The sequence below is a fragment of the Nicotiana tabacum genome, chromosome 19, assembly GCF_000715075.1.
Source record: "Nicotiana tabacum cultivar K326 chromosome 19, ASM71507v2, whole genome shotgun sequence".
NCBI lineage: Eukaryota > Viridiplantae > Streptophyta > Magnoliopsida > Solanales > Solanaceae > Nicotiana > Nicotiana tabacum.
Window position 1 is genome coordinate 77,213,220 of NC_134098.1, and position 23,385 is coordinate 77,236,604.

General features: G+C 39.1%; 2 protein-coding genes and 1 long non-coding RNA gene across 7 annotated transcripts; 2 read left to right on the plus strand and 1 right to left on the minus strand.

Annotated features, from left to right (window-relative positions):
• LOC107788752 (protein ALP1-like) lies at positions 1-2,914 on the plus strand. Of its 3 annotated transcripts, none has more exons than XM_016610455.2 (2): positions 1-1,651; positions 2,889-2,914. In XM_016610455.2, the coding sequence occupies exon 1, from the start codon at positions 240-242 to the stop codon at positions 1,605-1,607; it is 1,368 nt and encodes a 455-aa protein (XP_016465941.1). In that variant the 5' UTR covers positions 1-239; the 3' UTR covers positions 1,608-1,651; positions 2,889-2,914. The 3 variants fall into 3 exon arrangements, with proteins under 3 accessions (XP_016465941.1, XP_016465942.1, XP_016465940.1); XM_016610456.2 differs by lacking the exon at positions 2,889-2,914 and adding an exon at positions 2,017-2,813; XM_016610454.2 differs by lacking the exon at positions 2,889-2,914 and adding an exon at positions 2,261-2,813 and having other exon boundaries at positions 2-1,651.
• Positions 2,915-4,397: 1,483 nt separating this feature from the next.
• LOC107788753 (pentatricopeptide repeat-containing protein At5g39710) lies at positions 4,398-9,939 on the minus strand. 3 transcript variants are annotated; one of them, XM_016610461.2, is made up of 4 exons: positions 7,260-9,939; positions 6,947-7,067; positions 6,357-6,472; positions 4,398-4,698 (listed from the first exon to the last, which is right to left on the minus strand). In XM_016610461.2, exon 1 carries the CDS (start codon positions 9,881-9,883, stop codon positions 7,553-7,555), a length of 2,331 nt encoding a protein of 776 aa, XP_016465947.2. In that variant the 5' UTR covers positions 9,884-9,939; the 3' UTR covers positions 4,398-4,698; positions 6,357-6,472; positions 6,947-7,067; positions 7,260-7,552. The 3 variants fall into 3 exon arrangements, with proteins under 3 accessions (XP_016465947.2, XP_016465948.2, XP_075094130.1); XM_075238029.1 differs by having other exon boundaries at positions 4,627-4,747; positions 7,260-9,926; XM_016610462.2 differs by lacking the exon at positions 6,357-6,472.
• Positions 9,940-12,129: 2,190 nt separating this feature from the next.
• Positions 12,130-20,247, plus strand: LOC142173243 (uncharacterized). Its single transcript, XR_012702809.1, has 2 exons — positions 12,130-12,344; positions 19,990-20,247. It is a non-coding gene; the product is annotated as an uncharacterized LOC142173243 (long non-coding RNA).
• Positions 20,248-23,385: the final 3,138 nt, after the last annotated feature.

The window sequence follows — 23,385 nt, forward strand, 5'->3', positions numbered from 1 at the left end:
TTAAAGTGGCAAAGAAGTCGTTCAATTTAATTTTGATTACCGACTAAAACAATGAAACGGGGCTTGTTTGCTACGTTTGTGAAACTACGAGGACTTATCGCAATTATTCCACCCCCCTTCTCGTGGTCTGATTCTGATATGAAGTGGTTTGATTGACATTTGCCGCCGGTGACTCCAACCTGTCGGTGTTCTCCGGCGAAATTGACAGTCAACCTCCTTCCTCTCCCTCGCTGTAAACAATGGATCAATCGTTTTTGCTGATGCTAACAAATCTTCTTCATCTTCAGAACCACCTTGACCCTACCACCTCTCTCCTTTCCGATTCCAGTTCCTCTTATTCTTCCTCCATCGCTTCACCCACCTCCCCTACTTCCCTCCTCACCTCCACCTCTGCCGCCCCTCTCCTCTTCTTCACCATCGCCTCTGTTCTCTCTTACCTCGCCACCCACCACTCACCCAACAAAAAACCCAAAACTTCACCTAATAACGACAACAACAACCCCTCTTCTCCATCTCACGCCGCCGCTGCCGCCGAATTCTCCGTCTCGGCCTTCCGTGCTCTCTCCACTGAACATATTTGGGCCATGGAAGCTCCTCTCCGTGACGCTCAGTGGCGTTCCCTGTACGGCTTATCATATCCAGTTTTCACCACCGTTGTCGATAAGCTGAAACCCTACATTACTCAGTCTCAACTTTGTCTCCCTTCCGATTACGCCGTTGCTATGGTACTTTCTAGACTCTTCCACGGCTTTTCTGCTAAAACCCTAGCTACCCGTTATGGCCTTGAACCTTACCTGATCTCGAAAATTACTAACATGGTTACCCGGCTCTTGGCTACTAAGCTTTACCCTGAATTTATCAAGATTCCGGTGAGTCGCCGCCGTCTAGTGGAGACCACTCAAGGGTTTCAAGAGCTGACTTCACTCCCTAATATATGCGGAGCTATTGATGGAACGGCCGTTAGGCTGCAACATCTACCGTCAGACACAGTTAACTCTTCTATGTACTTTAGTAAATATGGATTCCCCTCCGTATTGCTTCAGGTTGTTGCTGATCACAAGAAGATATTTTGGGATGTTTGTGTGAAAGCCCCGGGGGGATTTGATGATGCTACGCATTTTAGGGATAGTTTGTTGTATAACAGGTTGATTTCTGGTGATATTGTTTGGGACAAAGGGGTTATTGTTAGGGGACAACATGTGAGGCCTTATATTGTTGGGGACTGGTGTTTTCCTTTGTTGTCTTTTTTGCTCACTCCGTTTTCATGGAATAGGACTGGATCGCCTGCTCAGAACGCGTACGATGAGGGGTTGATGAAGGGGAGGAAAATGGTTGAGGAAGCTATAGGTTTGTTGAAGGGGAGGTGGAAAATTCTTCAGAATTTGAATGTGGGACTAAGTCATGCACCACAAACGATTGTTGCTTGTTGTGTGTTGCATAACTTGTGTCAGATTGCGAGGGAGCCGGAGCCGGAGCTTTGGAGGGAGCCAGAAGAGAATGGTTCCCCTCCAAGGGTGTTAGAGAATGAGAAGTCTTTTTTTTATTATGGCGAAAGCTTGAGGCAGGCCTTGGCTGATGATCTATATCAACGCCTCTCTTCGAGATGAAAGAATTTACTAGGAGGGGAAAATCTTCTAATGCTTGCTTTGATGTAAGGATAATTTTACTACTTGTTAATTCTTGTTTTGGTTCATGTTAGCTGATATTGCTCTTTGACAAGCCTTGAGGGGTAGCAAAGATCCTCTTTTTACTGAGTTGTACCTGTAGTCTAGTTGATAACCTTGAAGTACCTCAAGGATTATGTTAGTTTGCTTCCTGTGAGGCGTAATTGCTGCTTTTTTAATCTTATGTTGAAGAAGAAAAAAAAGAAAGATCTATGTCTTGTCTGTAATTCAGGAATAGATATGTCTTCAACTTGGCCTACTGATATGGCTTCATTCAGCTACAGTTTTCACCTTGTCTATTTGTTAGTAGGAGTTATGACATTCTGATTGTGCAAATTTATGGATTTACCAGCCCTAAAGAACCGGATCCCCGGTCATCAACCTAATGCAGGAGTCAAAAAATTCCACGTGAACATCTTTGTTTATGAAGTTTCAGGGAGTTGTTCTTTTCCTGTATTTCTTTTTTGGTGAATCTTTTCTTCTTAGTGACAATTATCCAATTACCTCCAATGAGATTTGTATTGTTTTTTCTTTCTTTTTCTGATGATGGTGGTGTCCGGACCAGCTTACTCGCTATATTCTTTTTTGTTCTCTAGTGACATTGATCCAATTGCTTCCAACGTGGCCCTGGCTTCCGTCGTCTCTAACTTTTGAATGCGTGAAATCTGCTCATAGACAAGTCCTTAGCATTGTATCAGCTAGAAGACTGAAATTAAGTGTGAGCTAGAATGGAAATTTTTCTACCTCAGCAAAGAGATGTGAAACTTGGTGCAACTTTTGAAACTAGTTAGTAGTGATATTACTAATGTCAACAGCCAAGCACTAAGACGGTGCTTGTGAGTTACAAGATCTGAGATCCTCCTATACGAAAACAAAAAAAGAAGGAATCCCAACTATATACAAAAAGAAATTCGATTTATGTATTCTCAAAAAGAAATTCTATTCCTGTAGTGAGCTGATGAGAGCATGCTGTCTTTATCATACAAGTACAACTTAGGTTTTGCATTCCTTCTGGTTCACATTGGTTATGCTAGCTGAGTTTGTTCAATGTTATTGTAAATGTAATGTAAAGTAAAAACTTACGGGCAATGTGCTGTTCTTGTATGTATGTATGTTCCAATATGTTCAATAGGAACTGTCTTTTCCCAACTGCCATTTGTGACCTTTCTATCAGGAAGTGCCATTTGTAACTTACTATTATTGTCCTTTCTTTATGATTCTTAGAAGTTAAAAAGCTCGTGTTGAACACACTGCAAGGGTTACGTACGAAAAGGAAACAAAAATCTTCAAAATGGAATGGTTCCCCTCCAAGGGTGTTAGAGAATGAGATACGCGCATTTGAAGGAAGTTATTGCCCCAGATAATGTTTGGGTTGTAAAATTACAAATGTCTCATTTTCTTTGATATATTGTTGATTAACGTATTCATCATATATGACCTGACAGTTTGGTGTTAAGGCATCTTTAAGTTGGATTTCCTGATCAGAAGTCAAAAAAGAGATTTGAATTTGCTTTTCAATTCTGCAATATGTTGAATCAATTCTTGTTTTTGTTTGTTTTCCTTCTGTTTCTTGGGGATTAGAGAGTTGAGGGAAGGGAGTTAATGCAGTTGGCGGAAGTGGGAAATATCTGTTTCTACTTTCTGTTGACGTGCTTCAGATACAGGCAATGTAGTTCAGGATATTGTTTGCGAAGCTACAGTTAAATACTCATTTGCGATGATCATTTGTAGCAGAAGATAGTCCTGATGTAGTTTCCTTTTTCCCGTCACTAAAGGACATGCAGTCCGGTGCACGAAGCATTTCGCGTTAACGCACGGTCCGCCGGGGAAGGGCCGCACCAAGAGTGTGATATAGGCAGCATACTCTAATGCAAGCATCAGTGTTCCCGTTTTCTGTCACTAGACATTAAAATCCACTTTAACTTGTTAAGGTAAAGTCATAGATAGAGCTTATTGGCCATATTTAGAAAAAAAGTAAAGGAAGCATGTGTCAACGTCCATGCTTATTTGTATAAAGCTTGCTGGAACTGTGTGCTAACTAGGAGAAGTTTCAAGTGTAATATCTCATCGATGGACATTTTATGAGAACAGAAAGTATTATAGTCAAGAGATAGCCGTTTGGTTTAGAAATGTTTTTCATATACAAGAAACAATAACGTTTAGATTTTCTTTCCCCAAAGAAACAAAAACAAATTTTAGTTTTCGAAGATCAATAGAAATTTTTTAGTGAAAGCACGTTTGCAGAAACAAAGTGTGCTTAAGCTTCAAGCTGTCTCACTCTGGCCTTAAACTTGCTTAGCATCAGCCAATTAGGATTCAAGTCCCAAGATCTACCAACATTACAATCAACTATTAAAACCAAAGAAAAACCATTTCAGAGCAATTAAAATTTAAATATGAAGCCATAATCGTTTGCTCGTTACTGCACATCCTGGCGAAATTTTCTAAATCTCAAACCTCCAGTTTAACTCAAGACTCGTCACAAATTGGAAAAATTATCAGTTTTATGTACCAATGTGTTGGAAGTGCCAGTTTTTGGCCATTATGTCGTCCTGGTAAGTAGAAGACAACCGATTAAAACTAATGTGAATCAACAAAAAGGTTCCAGTGGACACGATAACCATAATCAAATAAAATAATAAGTAAGCATAACCAGACTTTCCAAAACACGGGGTGGCGTTCAGCTGCTTAAAATTGACGTAAGAAACATGAAGAACGTGTGGCACCAGAGTTGCTCTGGGAACAAACTAGAACATAAAAGCCAGGAGCAATTTTGAGCGAATAATCAGAAGTACAGATTCTAACCATGGAAACATCATCAATACATTCGCACGTGGATTCTTGTTAAAGACAACATGCTTTCACTTCCAAATGCATGAGTAGAGATTATATCAGTGCCAATTTTGCACACCATGAAGCAACTAGCTGTGACATGCTTCCCGCAACCCCATAGTCATAAGGCAAGTCAGGACTATTATAGCTTGTACTAAAATGCTCAGCTTTCGCCAACTTGCATTGAGCACAGGAACATCATCTAGAAGCAACATGCACTGGCTTAGCAAACAACTTCAGGATATATGCCCCTTTGGAAATTCAAAGGAAGCTGATAGCATTAGGCATTATCACAAAGACTGCAACTATCACCATCTTATCAGAATGATGCAAATGAAAAAGACCGTCAGGCATGCAGGTAGCTAAAGAGAGTGTATTACAAGCATCCACAAAGTACTCATCTGATTAAAGTATCTGTGCTAACCATCCCAAAACAATCAAAAAAGCTACTAGCAAAGAAGAGTTAAACAATAACAGCTTTGGATTGGTTAATCATAAAAAATTGGCCAAATACATAGACAACCCCTTAAAATTGGCATCAAATTTCATTTAGACACCTAAACTGAACCCTTTACCTATTCAACACTTGATGTATGTTTGTGACGTACCTATTGAACACCTCAAGATGGATCTCTCAGAAAATAAGGCGCGTGATGTTTAAACATATCTGATGTGGCAAAACGCCCAATTAAAATATAACACGTGTCTATTTCCTTTTTCCCATTTTTTCTCTTTTTTCTCCACCTAGACTCTTCCCGTTTCCACCATTAACAAACCTTCAAAAATTATGGAAAATTAAATAGATTAGCACCTCTTCATCTCACACAAATTCATCTCGTCTTACATAGTATTATTTTAATCACCTTAACTCCATCAGAACACCATAAATCTCCACTCAATTTTTACTCCATATCCACCGTCAAAGTCCAACAACAAACTTCACCGCTATTACAGCCACCAAAAACTACCATTAGAAGATCACAATACACAAACACCTTACATGTCTTCCTCCTCCGTCCATTAAAATAAACAGATTTCACAAAACACACGCACACACAGAAATGATTTCCACCTGTTTGTTGATCTAAAATTTCGATTCTTCCACTGTCGCTTTTTGCAGAGAATTCAATGAGTTTTCATTATGATTCTTGAGCTTCCACCATTTTTTTCACTTAGCCATAGTTCTTGAAGTTCAACATCATTTTCATTGAAAAATCTTTGGTAGTGAAAGAAGAATGGAGTTGTAATGGTGTAAATGTAATGGCTCTTTATTTCAGAGGGTGTATTTGTTAGTGGAGAAGAAAAATGAAAGGAAATAGCTGGAATATAGAGAGGAAGAGTGCTACCACAAATGGCGAGATTGGAAAACAGAGAAGGAGAATTTTTTTTCTAATGGTGTAAGGGAAAAAAATTAAATGAAAGGAAAATGGTAAAAATAAAGGGACAAAGAAAAGCTCCATTGATGGTTACAGACGATAGAGAACAGAAGAAGGGGAATGAAGAAATTAGATGTGAACAGTTGTGCATTCTCCTTTCTCTTTTGGATGTGAACAGTTGTGGATAAGAGGTGAAATACACGCATTATTACATGTCAGCATATAGTGTTCAATGGGTACATTTTAGACCTACATTAAGTGTTCAATAGGTAAAGGGTTCGGTTTAGCTGTCTAAATGAAATTTGGTGCCAACTTTAAGGGGATGTTTATATATTTGGCCTAAAAAATTGCTCTTTCCTCTTCAGTCATATCATTGTCTAAATTTAATTGGTTAAGCATAAGAAATTGATCCTGCGGTCACGTCTTTGTCTAAGTATAATTTTAGCAAGAGAACCAAACATATTAGCAAAAGACGATGCCATACCTGAAATTTGCACACTTCCTCAAACAGAACTCGTCTCTTCCCCATTTTTGATTCACCCGTTCAGATAAACTCCTACTTATTTGCTTAAAGGGATTTGAAACGTCGTTCAGCCATTACTTACAAAAGAAAAAGGTGTTCAGCTTTTTGTCAACGCGTTTTTGATATATGGACCAACAATTAAAGTAGAGCAGATGTATTACAGAAAGACATGAGAGTATGGTACATCTAGTTGGCATGGGCTCAGTTAATCAGCCAATACAAAAGGCAATGTTTACATGAGATACATGACATAGATGCTGGGAGGGAATGATTAATATGATAGTGTCATGTTTTTTTTAAAGGAAAGGTATTCTTAATGAAACAATCAGCAGTTCAGCACTAAGGAGGAGCTCTAATCTTTACATAGTACAAGATGACCCCCAAAGCCAAAAACCTCCCTTTCTATCAATGGAGGAAATTCCATGAAACAACGACAACATACCCAGTGTAATCCCACACGTGAGGTCCATGAATCCCAACATATTCTGCCCCATTTACAAGTTGCTGTTTACACCCCTAAAGAAAGGCAAAACTATACAGTTAAAGTTTACCTTCTAAATTAAGATGGCTTTGTATTCATAACATCTCAATTTCTCTTTCCAATCTGCCCACCATACACAAGCAAGGATGGTGTTCCATATTCTGCGCATGCCTTGATAGATGGTGCCATTTCTGAAGAGGAAAAACCAAAATAATTTGCAGTTGATAACCATAAAGTGACATCCCCAAATGCGAGAATCTAAGAATAAATATAATTGAACTCTCTCAAGAAGTTCAAAAGTCTTATGCAGAATTTCATGTGCAGAAAACTTAGATAAAATTGAGGTACATTTTAAATCCAAATATAGGAGTTGAATATCTGACCTTCCAGCTTGTGGGGAACTGTAGAATTACAAGCAAATCAGGAACTTAACCATATCGAACGAGAAAGTTGCTTGACTTAATAAGGTGACAGCTTTCTAACAACTCCATTTAAGAAGCTTTCTAGCAACTGTTTTCTGAAAGAAGTTTTCCAACTGTTTTCCTATGTTCACAATGGTATGAGAAGCGTAGAGGAGTGGAAAGCAACTTGTTGCAGCCCAGTTTTCTGCTGTTTGATGCACTCTAACATGCACATGACAAAAGTAGTGTGATCATTCCAGATGATAAATACTTTATCATGGCATGTGAGAAAAAGCAGTTTTCCCACTATTAGGAAAAAGGCCATCCTTGGCCATATCAGTAAGTACATTGAATACTGCATCCATGTTCCCTTCCTTGTAGTTTACATCAACAATACCTTTTGCTAGCTCACCATCAGCAAGTTTACAGGACCCCAATGTGCTTTGAATTACTTGATTTAATTCTTCACTCATCCCTTCTTTAAATAGTTCTTTCATCAGCACAATAAGACTAACTGTATGAGGAACAAATCCAACACTCACCATTTCTCTGTAAAGATGCAAGGCTCTATGTAAATTCCCACCCCTAGAATGACCATGTATAAGCAGGTTGTAAGCCGCTTCACTAGGCTTCTTGTCTTTTTGCAGCATCAACTCAAAAACTCTGTCCGCTTCATCTAACAAACCTTTCATGCAGAATCCTTTAATAAGATCTGTTGCACTCTTAAAATCAAGATCATTGCAACTTTCAATCAGCATATCATATGTGACACTATTAGGAACTGATTGCTCATACAACAACTTGAACAGAAGCCGTTTTGCTTCTCTAGTGCGAGCTTGTTTGTTGAGCCCGTTGATTAGGACACTGTAAGTGACGACATCTGGAAAGAAACCCTTATTTATCATTTCATCATGCAGGTTAAGAGCGCCTTTAATATCCGCTTCTACACAGTATGCACCAATAAGTGTAGTATATGTAAACTTATCAGGTTGAATACCCACTCTCAACATCTCCTGGAAAAGCTCACGAGCTTCAGTCAAGCTTTGCTGCTCGCAAAGACCTTGAATTAGGGATGAATAAGTAATTACATCAGGTGAAACCCCTTTCTCAACCATCTGCTGCTTAACACAGAATGCCCTTTCCAAATTGTGGTTTCTACAAAACCCAGATATCATTGTACTATAAGTTACAACATCTGGGACCACCCCTCTCCATTCCATCTCTTGAATTACACTTAAAGCATCTTCCATCCTGCCCAATGCACAATGCCCGTTAACTAAAGCATTGTAAGTCACAATTGAAGGGGAAAAGCCACTTGAAATCATTTCGTTCAAAAGTTTATAAGCCTCATTCATAAAACCCTGCTGAGAGAAGCCAACAATTAATGTCGTGTAAGTTCTCTTGTTAGGATATAATCCCCTAGCACGTAATTGATCAAAGAATTCCATCGCGCGATGCAAATTCCCAGCCTTGCACATGCTGTTGATCAAAGAAGTATAAGTCACAACATCTGGAGATAATCCATTCCTTAACATATCCGAGTGCAAAACAAGTGCTTGGTGAAAATTACCCTCTCTGCAATAGCCATTTACCAGTGTGTTATACGTTACTTCATCAGGAACTAATCCCGTTCCCCTCATATCTTCCAAAACCTCACTTGTCTCTTTCATCCTTCCTTCTCGACACAACCCATTAATAATAGCATTATACGTGACCACACTCGGCTCCAAGTTCCTAACTTGCATTAGTTTCAACAATTTAACTGCCTCATCAACCTTACCTATTTTACAGTAAGCACCGATTATTGTGTTATATGTTACAACACTAGGCAAGCAGCCACATTTTTCCATTTCTTTGAAAAAAGCCAAACCCTTTTCCAAATCCCCTTTTCCACAAAGCCCCCGGATCATAATATTATAAGTATACACATTGGGTGAAACCCCAGACTTAACCATATCATCATAGAACTCTTGAGCTAATTCATTAGATGAAACCCTGATCAACGCATCAAGAATAGAATTATAGGACAAAACAGTAAGCATAAACCCATTAGACTTGGCTAATTCGAAGATATTCATGGCTTTATCAATCATTTTCAAATGAGAGTAAGATTTTACCATCAAGTCAAACACAGCAGAGCTGGAGTTGCAAGAATGGTAAGTGTCCTTGAGACATAAAAAGACAAATTCACCCTTGTCATCGGTAGCTTTCACAGCGACGTCCTCGGCGAGGGATTGGGCGGTCTTGTAGAGCTTGAAACGAGTGAGGATATGAATGGAAATGCCCTTGCACTGAAGGTTGAAGAATTGGCGATGACGTGCCCAGTTGATGAATCTTAGAACAAGGGGTTTATCAAATTGGGATTGGAAAAGTAGGGAAGAAGCATATTGAGGGGTGAATTGGGAAGATAAGGAGTTTAAGGGAATTGGGTCGTGGCCTTTGAGGATAGAAACTGCCCTGTTCACAAAAATGATATCGGAGGAAGAAGGGAATGGCGAGTCTAGGGTTTTTGGTTGGACTTGCCGAGTTGAGCTATGGAGGGCCCTCCGGTAGGGTTTAACAAGTGGCATATCGGAAAAATGGAGCAACGGTGACTGTTGTAACATATACTCTACCAGTTACAAGTTGAAGAAATAGCATGGTCAAATATAGACAAGCAGTAAAAATCACTTAAAAATATATCAGCTATATATATATATATATATATACTTACCGTCATACTTTGGAATAAATATACTTTTATTTTGAATGGACTATCACGTGGCAGCATAAGATGAAAACGACTCATTTTTTTTTTACTCGATCCGTTTTGAAAAACCCATCACCCAATCCATTTTAAAATTCAATTTTTTTATTTTTTTTAAAGCATATATTTTATAAAAATTGGAATTTCTTTTTGTAAAAACTATAAAAAAAAATTAAAAAATATATATTTTTAAGTCTTTTCAGTTTTTTTAAAGTATTTTTTTTGTAAAAACTGAGAAAAAAAATAGTTTTTTTGTAAAAACTAAAAAAAAAAAAAGAGACTCTCCTAAAGTAGTTGACTACATATGCATTAGTTTAAATAAAAATATTTTGTAAAATCTTTTTTTTTCTTCAGTTTTTACAAAAATAATACTTTAAAAAACTGAAAAATATATATTTTAAATTTTTTTTTTTCCAGATTTTACAAAATATATATTTTCAGTTTTTAAAGCATTTAAAAAAAATATATTTTTTTGTAAAACTAAAAAAAAAAAGAAATTTGCAAAATATATATTTTTCAGTTTTTAAAAGTATTCTTTTTGTAAAAACTGAAGAAAAAAAAAGATTTTACAAAATATTTTTATTTTACTTAAACTAATGCATATGTAATCCACTACTTTAGGAGTCATTTTTTTCAGGTTTTACAAACAAAAAAAAAAATTCTTCAGTTTTTACAAAAATAATACTTTAAAAAAATTAAAAAGACTTAAAAATATATATTTTGTAATTTTTTTTTCCAGTTTTTACAAAAATAATTCCAGTTTTTACAAAATATATGCTTTAAAATAAATGAAAAAACTTAATTTTAAAACGGGTCGGGTGGTGAGTTTTATAAAACGGATCGGGTAAAAAAAAGAAATGGGTCGTTTTCATCTGGTGCTGCCATATGACACTCCATCCAAAATACGGGTATATTTATTCCAAAGTATGACGGAAAGGGTATATATAGCCCAATAGTATAACGAGCGGTATTCTTAGATCATTTTCGAAAGTACAAGGGTATATTTGGCCATTTGCCGATATTTTTAAGTTTTTTCAGTTTTTTTAAAATATTTTTTTGTAAAAACTGAAAAAAAAAATATTTTTTTTAAGAACTGAAAAAAAAAACTTCTCTTAAAGCAGTGGACTACATATGCATTAGTTTAAAAAATAAAAATATTTTGCAAAATCTTTTTTTTCAGTTTTTACAAAAAAATAAATACTTTAAAAAACTAAAAAATATATATTTTGCAAATTTCTTTTTTTTCAGTTTTTACAAAATATATATTTTCTAATTTTTAAAGCTTTTTAAAAAAAATATTTTTTTGTAAAACTGAAAAAAAAAAAAGAAGCTGCAAAATATGTATTTTTCAGCCTTTTAAAGTATCTTTGTTTTTGTAAAAACTGAAGAAAAAAAAAAAATTTGCAAAATATTTTTATTTTATTTAAATTAATGCATATGTAGTCCACTGCTTTAGGAGAGTCTTTTTTTTCAGTTTTTACAAAAAAATATTTTTTCAGTTTTTACAAAAAAAATACTTTAAAAAAACTGAAAAGACTTAAAAATATATATTTTGCAAATTCCTTTTTTTCAGTTTTTACAAAAAAAAAAAAAAATCTATTTTTTACAAAATATATGCTTTAAAAAAATGGAAAAACTGAATTTTAAAACGGGTCGGGTGGTGGGTTTTTTAAAACGAATCGGGTAAAAAAAATGGTCGTTTTCATCTGGTGTTGCCACGTGACACTCCATCCAAAATAAGGGTATATTTATTCCAAAGTATGGCAGGAAGGGTATATATAGCTCAATAGTATAACGAGGGATATTTTTAGACTATTTTCGAAAGTACAGAGGTATATTTGGCCCTTTGCCGTAGATTATATTACAAAATCATATACTCTATTTTTTATGTGTGTCCCACCGTTAACAGCCGAAAATGAAAATAAAAGGATTGTTATATTATATTATATTATTATACTTATATATAAGAGCGCAGAAGCTGCTCTCCCTTGACGCCCCTGCTTTGACACAGGGGTATTTAAGTATTTTCGCATATCTTTTGTATTCCCTGCGCTTACACGTACACTGCACTTTGGTGAGTAAGCCTTCTATGAGATAATACACCTACATATATTCCTCCTTTTCTATGAAATTTCATCCCTCTTTACTCTGCTCCATCATCTCTTCCCCTGTCTATTTTTGTAGTATTTTCTCCAATACCTATCGAGTTCTCTCTGTGGGTTATTGTTTTGTGAATATAAGTACTTTTACTGATCTCTACACCTAATCCCAGTTCTCGATTTCTCTCCGGATTCTTTTTTTGGTCAATAACAATACTTCTGGTGAGATTTTTTTTGTTATTGTGCTTCTTTTTCTTCTTATTTGCTTTGCTTCTTCTTTACTCAATTGCATTATATTAAAATTGATAGGCGTTTATTTTAGATAAGAGGTGTGATTGACTTTGTCCTCTTTGTTGTTTGATTTAGAATTGAAATTAGCGATTTCTATTTTCAAATTTTGTTTCTCTCTTTTTTTTGGGTTCCATCTCATTGGGTTTTTTCTTTTTGCGATACCCATCTTGCAGATTGAAACAGTTCCGTAGGATATTTTCTATTTGTCTTTAGAGTCTACTCTGAATTGACGCATAATTGGATTTAGTTGAGCTTTTGTTAGTTTGCTTAGTTTTTCATGTTCTCTATATATTTGACAATATGCTTCGAAGAGGGAAAAAGAAAAAGTAGCTCGCATTTATCTTTGTGGTCTTGACAAATTGCTTTAAAGAAGGAATGAAAAATTGACTATCACTAGCAAGGTCTCTCCAATAGTTTTTATGTGTTTGAAAATATGCCTTAAAGAGGAAAAATGAAAGATTGGCTATCACCAACTGGAAACACAAGATTACTCTGCTTTATCTATCATTTCCTGTAAGAAACTTTATCATCGAATTACTATACTATGGATTCACTGTTCTTGTTTATATTTGTTCGTTCTGCTGAAGTTACAACAACAACATACCCAGTATAATCCCACATAGTGGGGTCTGAGGAACATTGTGGAGGTAGAGATGTTGTTTCCAATAGACCCCCGGCTCAGGAAAGTATAGGTTTGTTCTGCTGAAGTTATGATCAAGAAATCGCCAGACTAAAAATATTGATTCCCGTAATTTGAATAACAGAGTTTCCTAATTACAGAATGAAAAATCAACATACATTTGAAGGGGTGCTAAGAGATTACACCAGCCTTGCCAAATATTGTATGTGTTTGCAACTGTAGAGTCAATGAAGACATGAGTCACATGCTGCATAAGCTTTTATTTTCAGCCTATCTATGCAATTGTCATTTATTGTCACATTCGGGAGATTAGGTAGCAGCTTTGTATAGGTCTTAGGGATTGTTGCTATTTTTGGAGTGATTAGATGGTTAACTTATAAGTCGAATATGGTAAAAATGAGTCACAATAGAGTTTTATATTTTGCTGGACTAAAATATTAGAAGTCAATATATTAGAAGTCAATATGGTAAAAATGAGTCACAATAGAAGCTTACATTTCACCTATTCCTTCTTGAGAAAGACATGGTTCAATTTCCTTTTAACAAAAATATAACAATTAGTTATCCTTCTTTCATTCATATTAGCAGAGGATGAGATCGTTATAATATTTTTAGATATGAGCTTTATTTAGCAGTTTTTGTCTTGATTTTCCTGGTTTATGTCTATCAATCTTTTGGTTTCTGAAGTTGGTGTATGTAAAATTGTTGAATACATTCTAAGAGCTCTGGCTTGAGCTTGTAAGGCAGACTCCTATAGTCTAGCTAGACCATATGCGCATAATAAATTCTAAAGACTACGGATCTAATAGATTATTAAGTTTATGGCCATATTGAAGGATTAGTGCAAGAGCAGATGTTTGATTTACGTACATGTTGGATATTGTCACACCTTCTTTTTCCCGAGAGGATAGGGGAGTGTTTTAATGAAGAGGGGGATTGGGGCGGACTGGGCAGGCAGGTCGGGCAGGTGGGGTATTGGGTTGGGCGAGAAAGAGGGGAGTTGGGCCAATTGGGACTGTTGTGGCCCAATTTGAGATCAAACTTAAACAAAATCTTCCTTTTTCCATTCTTTTTCTTTTCTTTGATTTTAAATCCTAATTAAACTAATTAAAACCTAAATCAAATCCTAAAAATGCAAATAAAAACCTAAAATGCTATGAAATGGAAAATTTAATATTTTTTTTTTTATGATTTTCAATGGTTTTAAAAACAACTCTAAATATGCATGAACCACTCTAAATTATTTTGGAATATTTTTAGGAATGATTTGTATTAAAGAAAAAATTAGGTGCTCACGGCTACCCCTCTTTGCTCGAAAACATGAAGAGTTTTCGGGCAAAGATAAAGTGAGCAACTACGAATAATTTTTGCCCGTTTGATACTCCATGGGAAGTGTTTTGAAAAAGTTTGACCGAACCTTGCTTCGGAGGTTGCCTACATATCCTTGGCTATAAAGGAATCAGGTCAGTGCAGTTCTGGGAATTTTGGTAGCTGGGACTATCGGAAAGCTGTGATTCCACTGTTGTTGTTGCTGTTACTGCTTGCTGAACTCCTTATTACACCGAAATCAAAATGAAAAGAAATTAAACAAGCCTATCAGCTATGAGTTACAAGGTTCCTATCTTTAAGTTTTCTGAAACTTGATCTTGAGTCTTGGCTGGTTCTTCATGCAGACTCTAATCTAAACCTTAATGGTTGCTAGCTGCAGTTGCTAGTTCACTCTTCTACGGCTTTTTCTGATCAAAACGGGAAATGCAATACTCGTGACCTCAGTCATGTCTTGAGAATTCCACGTCCCTTAATTTGCTTCTTTATTTTGGATTCACTTCTTTTTCTTTTTCTTTTTCTTTTTCTTTTCTTATTTTGGATTGAGACTTCTTCTTCTGGCCATCCCGAAACGTGTGCCTCGAGGAAAAACCTGCTTAGAACAACCAAATGAACGAAATTTTTCTATCACAGTTTTTACTAGGAAAATTTCTTGAGCTATTTGTAACAAAACTCTATGTTATTTTATTATTGAAAGCAATAAAAGGTCGGAGTTGGTGTACCTTGAAAAAACAGAGACTAGGGAGTGGAGGCCCTATGTCTAAAATGAAAGCAACTAGGGAATGAAGACCCTATATTGGAAAAAGCGACTAGGGAGTGGAGACCCTATGTCTAAAATATCATCAACTAGGGAGTGGAGACCCTATGTTGGAAAAGCGACTAGGGAGTGGAGACCCTATGTCTAAAATATCATCAACTAGGGAGTGGAGACCCTATGTTGGAAAAGAGACTAGGGAGTGGAGACCCTATGTCTAAAATATCATCAACTAGGGAGTGGAAACCTTATGTTGAAAAATGCAGCTAGGAATTGGAGACCCTATACTACCATGATTTTGAATTCTATGTCTAAAATAAAATCAACTAGGGAGTGGAGACCCTATGTTGGAAAAACGACTAGGGAGTGGAGACCCTATGTCTAAAATAAAATCAACTAGAGAGTGGAGATCCTATGTCTAAAATATCATCAACTAGGGAGTGGAGATCCCATGTCTAAAATATCATCAACTAGGGAGTGAAGACCCTATGTTGGAAAAGCGACTAGAGAGTGGAGACCCTATATCGAAAAACATCAACTAGGGAGTGGAGACCCTATGTTGGAAAACGCGACTAGGGGGTGGAGACCCTATGTCTAAAATAAAATCAACTAGGGAGTGGAGACCATATGTTGGAAAAACGACTAGGGAGTGGAGACCTTATGTCTAAAATAAAATCAACTAGGGAGTGGAGACCCTATGTTGGAAAAATGACTAGGGAGTGGAGACCCTATGTCTAAAATAAAATCAACTAGAGAGTGGAGATCCCATGTCTAAAATATCATCAACTAGGGAGTGGAGATCCCATATCTAAAATATTATCAACTAGGGAGTGAAGACCCTATGTTGGAAAAGCGACTAGAGAGTGGAGACCCTATATCGAAAAACATCAACTAGGGAGTGGAGACCCTATGTTGGAGAAGAGACTAAGGGGTGGAGACCCTATGTCTAAAATAAAATCAACTAGGGAGTGGAGACCCTATGTTGGAAAAACGACTAGGGAGTGGAGACCCTATGTCTAAAATAAAATCAACTAGGGAGTGGAGACCCTATGTTGGAAAAGATATTAGGGGGTGAAGACCCTATGTCTAAAATAAAATCAACTAGGGAGTGGAGACCCTATGTTGGAAAAACGACTAGGGAGTGGAGACCCTATGTCTAAAATAAAATCAACTAGGGAGTGGAGACCCTATGTTGGAAAAGATACTAGGGAGTGGAGACCCTATGTCTAAAATAAAATCATCAACTAGGGAGTGAAGACCCTATGTTGGAAAAGTAGACTAGGAAGTGGAGACCCTATGTCAAGAAACATCAACTAGGGAGTCGAGACCCTATGTTGGAAAAGCGACTAGGGAGTGGAGACCTCATGTCTAAAATAAAATCAACTAGGGAGTGGAGACCCTATGTTGGAAAAGAGAGTAGGGAGTGAAGACCCTATGTCTAAAATAAAATTATCAACTAGGGAGTGGAGACCCTATGTTACAAAAGTAGACTTGGGAATGGAGACACTATGTCTAAAATAAAATCATCAACTAGGGAGTGGAGACCCTATGTTGGAATTGTAGACTAGAGAGTGGAGACCCTATGTCTAAAATAAAATCATCAACTAGGGAGTGGAGACCCTATGTTGGAAAAGTAGACTAGGGAGTGGCGACCCTATATCTAAAATAAAATCAACTAGGGATTGGAGACCCTATGTTGGAAAAGCAACTAAGGAGTGGAGACCCTATGTTGGAAAAGCGACTAGAGAGTGGATACCCTATGTCTAAAAACATCAACTAGGGAGTGAAGATCCTATGTTGGAAAAACGACTAGGGAGTGGAGACCCTATGTTGGAAAAGCGACTAGGGAGTGGAGACCCTATGTCTAAAAATATCAACTAGGGATTGGAGACCCTTTGTTGGAAAAAGCGACTAGGGAATGGAGACCGTATGTCTAAAATAAAATTAATTAGGGAGTGGAGACCCTATGTTAGAAAAACGACTAGGGAGTGGAGACCCTATGTTGGAAAAACGACTAGGGAATGGAGACACTATGTTGGAAAAGAGAGTAAGGAGTGGAGACCCTATGTCCAAAAATCATCAACTAGGGAGTGGAGATCCTATGTTGGAAAAACAATTAGGGAGTGAGGACCCTATGTCTAAAAACATCAATTAGGGAGTGAAGACCATATTCTGGAAAAGAGACTTGACTAGGGAGTGGAGACCCTATGTTTAAAATAAAATCAACTAGGGATTGAAGACCCTATGTTGGAAAAACGACTAGGGAGTGGAGCCCTATGTCTAAAATAAATCAACTAGGGAGTGGAGACCCTATGTTGGAAAGGGCGACTAGGGAGTGGAGACCCTATGTCTAAAATAAAATCAACTAGAGAGTGGAGACCCTATGTCTAAAATAAAATCAACTAGGGAGTGGAGACCCTATGTTGGAAAAAAGACTAGGGAGTGGAGACTTGTAACGACCCGGCCGGTCATTTTGAGAGTTAGAGCCCCAAACCCCTATTAATTTCTTTCCCCATATCTATTTCTGCTATTGTGACTTGCCGGGATGATTGGTTTTGAGTTTCGGGGTGTTTTGGGGCACTTAGTCCCTAAATGATAGCTTAAGTCTTAGAATTTGGACCGTAGTCGGAACTGTGTGAAGACGGATCCGGAATGGAATTCCGTCGACCCCGTTACCTCCGTTAAGTGATTTTGAGCTTAGGAGCGCGTCCGGAATGTGTTTTGGAGGTCTGTAGTAGATTTAGGTTTGAATTGGTGAAAGTTAGATTTTCGGCGATTTCGGTCGATAGTGAAAATTTTGATATTGAGCTCGGAATCAATTTCCGAAAGTGGTTGTAGGTTCGTAGTGTCATTGGTGACCTGTGTGTAAAATTTGAGGTAATTCGGACTAGATTTGACGTGGTTCGGCGTCATTTGTAGAATTTGGAAAATTCTAAGTTCTTAGGCTTGAATCCGTGCTTAATTTATGATTTTTGGTGTTGTTCGATGTGGTTTGAAGGATCGACTAAGTTCGTATGGTGTTATAGGATTGGTTGGTAGGTTTGGTTGAGGTCCCCGGGGCCTTAGGTGTGTTTCGGATGCTTAACGGAATGAAATTGGACTTAGGCAAATCTGGTGCTTTTGCTGGTTCTGTTGTAATCGCACCTGCGCAAGGCTGCCCCCAGGTGTGAGCAAATTGGCGCAGAAGCGGGAAAATGGAGGAGTGCTAGGGGTCGCAGGTGTGAGGAGTTTTCCACATCTGCGATGCCCGTAGATGCGTTAGGGGTCTTCGTAGGTGCGCAAGGTCCACAGAAGCGGAAGGGAATTCCGCAGGCGCGCACGCGCAGATGCGGCCCTTTCATCGCAGGTGTGAAGGCAGAGGGGGCAAGTGAATTGCGCAGATGCGCACAATTTCCGCACAAGCGCTCCGGCAGGTGCGAGCCCAGGTTCCGCTGGTGCGGAAATACCTGGGCAGTGGTTAAAACCGAAGGGCTTCGTGATTTTTGTCATTTTTGACTTTGCAAACTCGGTTTAGGGTGATTGTTGAGAGCATTTTCGAGGCATTTCTTGAGGTAATTCCCTTGTGCTTATTTTTTTTCAATAATCTTGCTTCCCCATATATTTTCCCACCTAGTTAGTGTGTATTTAAGGTGAAAAATGGGAATTGGAGGCTAGGGATTTTGAAGTTTGATTTGTGGATTTGGAAGACCATTTGGTGTCGGATTTTAGTAAATTTGATATGGTTAGACTCGTGAGTGAACGGTCTTTCGTATTTTATGACTTTTACCTGATTCCAAGATGTGGGCCACACATGCGATTTTTGAGTTAATTTCGGAATTTTCGTTAAAATGTTGATTTCGTTAATTAGATGAGTCTATTATTGTTGTATTTATAATATGTAATTGCTTTTGGCTAGATTTGGGCCATTCAGAGTCGGATATTCGTGGGAAAGGCATTGTGACCGATTGATTGCGCTTGGTTCGGGGTAAGTGGCTTGCCTAACTTTGGGTCGTGACAAAATCCCCTTAAGATTTGGAACTATTGTGATATGTGAGCACCGTGTATGTGAGGTGACGAGTACGTACACGGGCTAGTTGTGGTAAAACCCGATTTTTCTTACTGAGCAGCAATATGTTTTCCTGTTATTTTGAGTTATACCATTTTAATGAGTACTAATCTATTTTCATTCTTAATTGAGTTATTCCAATATGTGTAGCTATCATGTTTAGTCTAATACAACATGTCTACGTGTCTTAATTGTTTATGTGAATTATGTGCAGCATGCTTAATGAAATTCCTGCTTCTTCCCTGACTGGTACTTAGTCTAAATTGTAAGAATTTCGTGATGTAGTTGTATTTCTATCATTCGCGCTGCATATTTACTTTGGGACCATGGAACGGTATTCCGGGAGATCCCCCTGCACATTTATTTTGGGACTACGGAACGGTATTCCGGGAGATTCTTCCTGCATATTTATTTTGGGGCTACGAAATGGTATTCCGGGAGATCCCCTTGCACATTTATTTTGGGACTACAGAATGGTATTCCGGAAGATCCCCCTGCACATTTATTTTGGGACTACAGAACGGTATTTCGGGAGATCCCCCTGCACATTTACGTTTGGGACTACGAGACGGTATCTCGGGAGATCCCCTGTTGTGTTTCTGTGTACTAAGTTGTTACCTTTTATGATTTCATTGTTAAATTTCAGCCTTTATTTTACTGCGGTATTACACTCTATATTGTTTTATTACATACTTACCAGTACGACCTTGACCTGACCTCGTCACTACTCGACCGAGGTTAGGCTTGGCACTTACTGGGTACCGATTGTGGTGTACTCAGGCTACTCTCTGCACATGTTTTTCGTGTGCAGATCCAGGTGTACCTTATCAGCTGCACTGTCAGTGAGCCGGGACAACTTTGGAGACTTAAAGGTATATCTGTCGCGTCCGCAGACCTCGGAGTCCCCTTCTACTCTTTCTCATGCCCATTATCTTCTGTATTTTTCCTTGTTAGACTCTGATGTATAGAGATACTAGATTTTTCTTCTGTAGTTTGTGATTCACGATGTTCCGGGTTTTGGGACTTGTTGTGTATTTTTGAATAATTGGTTAAATTTTTATTTTTATTTCATTATTCCGCAAAATGTTAGGCTTAGCTAGTTATAGAGACTAGGTGCCGTCACGACGTCACACAGAAGGGAAATTGGGTCGTGATAAGTTGGTATCAGAGCTCTAGTTTCGTAGGTGTCGTGAGTCACAAACCGGTTTATTAGAGTCTCGCGGATCGGTACAGAGATGTCTGTACTTATCTTCGGGAGGCTATGGAACTGTTAGAAAATTTTCACTTCTTTGATTCCTTGTCGTGTGAAAATTGTTGACTTCAGAGATTCTAAATTTATGTATTCTATTCTCTCACAGATGGTGAGGACACGTACAAGCGGATCCGATGAACAGGCACCCACGCCCCCGCTAGAGCTGCAAGAGGCCGGGGCCGGGGTAGAGGCCGAGGCCGTCCACGTGGTGCAGCCAGAGCACCCGCACGAGCTGCTACAGAGGAGCCCCCAGTAGCTCAAGCTGGAGGGCAGACACCTGAGATACCTGTTATTGCACCAGCCCTCCAGGAGACTCTAGCCTAGTTTCTGAGCATGTTCAGCACCTTAGCTCAGGCTGGATTGATTCCACTTGCTCCTACCACATCTCAGGTCGGGGGAGGAGCACAGACTCCCGTCGTCGGTACTCCAGAGCAACGGGTTCAGGTCGACTAGGTTCCAGAGATTGTTCCAATGCAGCCGGTAGCTCCAGCTCAGCTCGAGGTTAGGGCAGCAGCTTCTGAGGCGGAGCAGCTCAGACTTGAGAGGTACAAGAAGTACCACCCACCTACTTTCAGCGGATTGGCTACAGATAATGCTCAAAGTTTTCTGGAGGAGTGTCATCGTATTCTCCGTACCATGGGCGTAGCATAGACGAGCGGGGTTTCTTTTACCACATTCCAGATTAGAGGAGTAGCCTATCAGTGGTGGCATGCTTATGAGTTGAGTAGTCCGGCTGAGGTAGCTTCACTTACATGGACTCAGTTTTCGGACCTGTTTTTGAGAGAGTATGTCCCTCAGGGACTCATGACGCGCGGAGTTTGAGCAGTTGCACCAGGGTGCTATGACTGTGTCAGAGTATGCAGTTCGTTTCAGTGATTTGGCCCGACATGCACCGGCCTTTGTTGCCACAGTTCGAGAGAGGGTTCGACGGTTTATTGAGGGTCTCCATCCTAGAATCTAGAGTAGTATGGCCAGGGAATTGGAGATGGATATTTCTTATCAGCAAGTCGTGGGTATTGCCAGGAGATTCGAGGGCATGTTTTCCCGGGATAGAGAGGACAGGGAGGCCAAGAGGTCTCGAGAGGCTGGTTATTATTCGGGATCTCGTGCCCCAGCAGCTCGCCATGGTAGGGGTTATGTGAGCCGCACCGTTCATTCAGCTCTTCCAGCCTCCAGCGGTGTTCCAGCTCCTTCTAGACACCAGGAGCCTTATTATGCACCGCCAGTATCTAGTGTGTCTCCTGCACGGGGTGTTCCTAGCGGCCAGTCCAGCAGACTTGGCCCGAGCCAGTCACAGTAGCCACGCCCTCCCAGAGCTTGTTTTGAGTGTGGCAACACTCGCCACATGGTGAGGGATTGCCCCAGGATTATGAGGGGTGCACCTTTATAGACTTTTCAGCCACAGCATGCTCCACCGGGTCCTCAGGCTATGATTACAGCACCAGTTGCCACCCCACCTGCTCAACCAGTTCGAGGTGGAGGTCGGGGAGGTAGAGGTCGCCCTAAAGGGGGAGGCCAGGCCAGATATTATGCACTTCCTGCCCGTACAGAGGCAGTTGCTTCTGATTCTGTCATTACAGGTATTGTTCCGGTCTGTCATAGAGGTGCGTCGGTATTATTTGACCTAAGCTTTGTATATTCTTATGCGTCCTCTTATTTTGCTCCGTATTTGGGCGTACCTCGGGATTCTTTGAGTTCCCCTATTTATGTATCCACTCCTGTGGGAGATTCTCTTGTTGTGGACCGCGTGTATCGGTTATGTTTGATTGCTCTTAGTGGTTTTGAGACCAGAGCCGATTTATTATTTCTCAATATGGTGGACTTTGATATTATTTTGGGCATGGACTGGTTGTCGCCCCATTATGATATTCTTGATTGTCACGCTAAAACCGTGACGCTGGCTATGCCAGGTTTACCGCGATTAGAGTGTAGAGGTACCTTAGAGTATACTCCCAGCAGAGTTATTTCTTTTCTTAAAGCTTAACGAATGGTTGAGAAGGGGTGTGACGCGTATCTAGATTATGTGAGAGATGTCAGTATTGATACCCCTATAGTTGAGTCAGTTCCACTAGTGAGGGACTTTCCAGATATGTTTTCAGCTGATCTTCCGGGCATGTCGCCCGACAGAGATATTAATTTTGGCATTGATTTGTTGTCGGGCACTCAGCCCATCTCTATTCCTCCATATTGTATGGCTCCTCCTGAATTGAAGGAGTTAAAATAGCAGTTATAAGAATTGCTTGATAAAGGCTTCATTCGGCCTAGTGTGTCACTTTGGGGTGCTCCTGTCTTATTTGTGAAGAAGAAGGATGGTTCTATACGGATGTGTATTGATTACTGCCAGTTGAACAAAGTCACAATGAAGAACAGGTATCCATTGCCTCGTATTGATGACTTATCTGATCAGTTACAGGGTGCCAGAGTGTTTTCCAAGATTGACTTACGTTCAGGTTATCATCAGTTGAAGATTCGGGAGCCGGATATCCCGAAGACTGCTTTCAGGACCAGATATGGTCACTATGAGTTTCTTGTGATGTCTTTTGGGCTGACCAATGCCCCAACAGCTTTTATGCACTTGATGCACAGTGTGTTCCGGTCCTATCTTGACTCATTCATCATTGTGTTTATTGACGACATTCTGGTATACTCCTAGAGTCGGGAGGATCATGAGCAGCACCTGAGGACTGCACTTCAGACCTTGAGAGAAAAGAAGTTATATGCAAAAATTTTAAAGTGTGAGTTTTGGCTAGACTCAATAGCATTCTTGGGTCATATAGTATCGAGTGAGGGGATCCAGGTGGATCCAAAGAAGATTGAAGCAGTGCAGAGTTGGCTCAGACCGTCCTCAGCTACAAAGATCCGAAGTTTTCTTGGTTTGGCGGGATATTACCGTCGCTTTGTAGAGGGATTCTCATCTATTGCAGCACCTATGACTAGGCTGACCCAGAAGGGTGC

What these genes read in the sequence shown, in the direction of transcription:
- LOC107788753 (XM_016610462.2), bottom strand. Translation starts at nt 9,883, where the DNA reads ATGTTACAACAGTCACCGTTGCTCCATTTTTCCGATATGCCACTTGTT.
- LOC107788752 (XM_016610455.2), top strand. Translation starts at nt 240, where the DNA reads ATGGATCAATCGTTTTTGCTGATGCTAACAAATCTTCTTCATCTTCAG.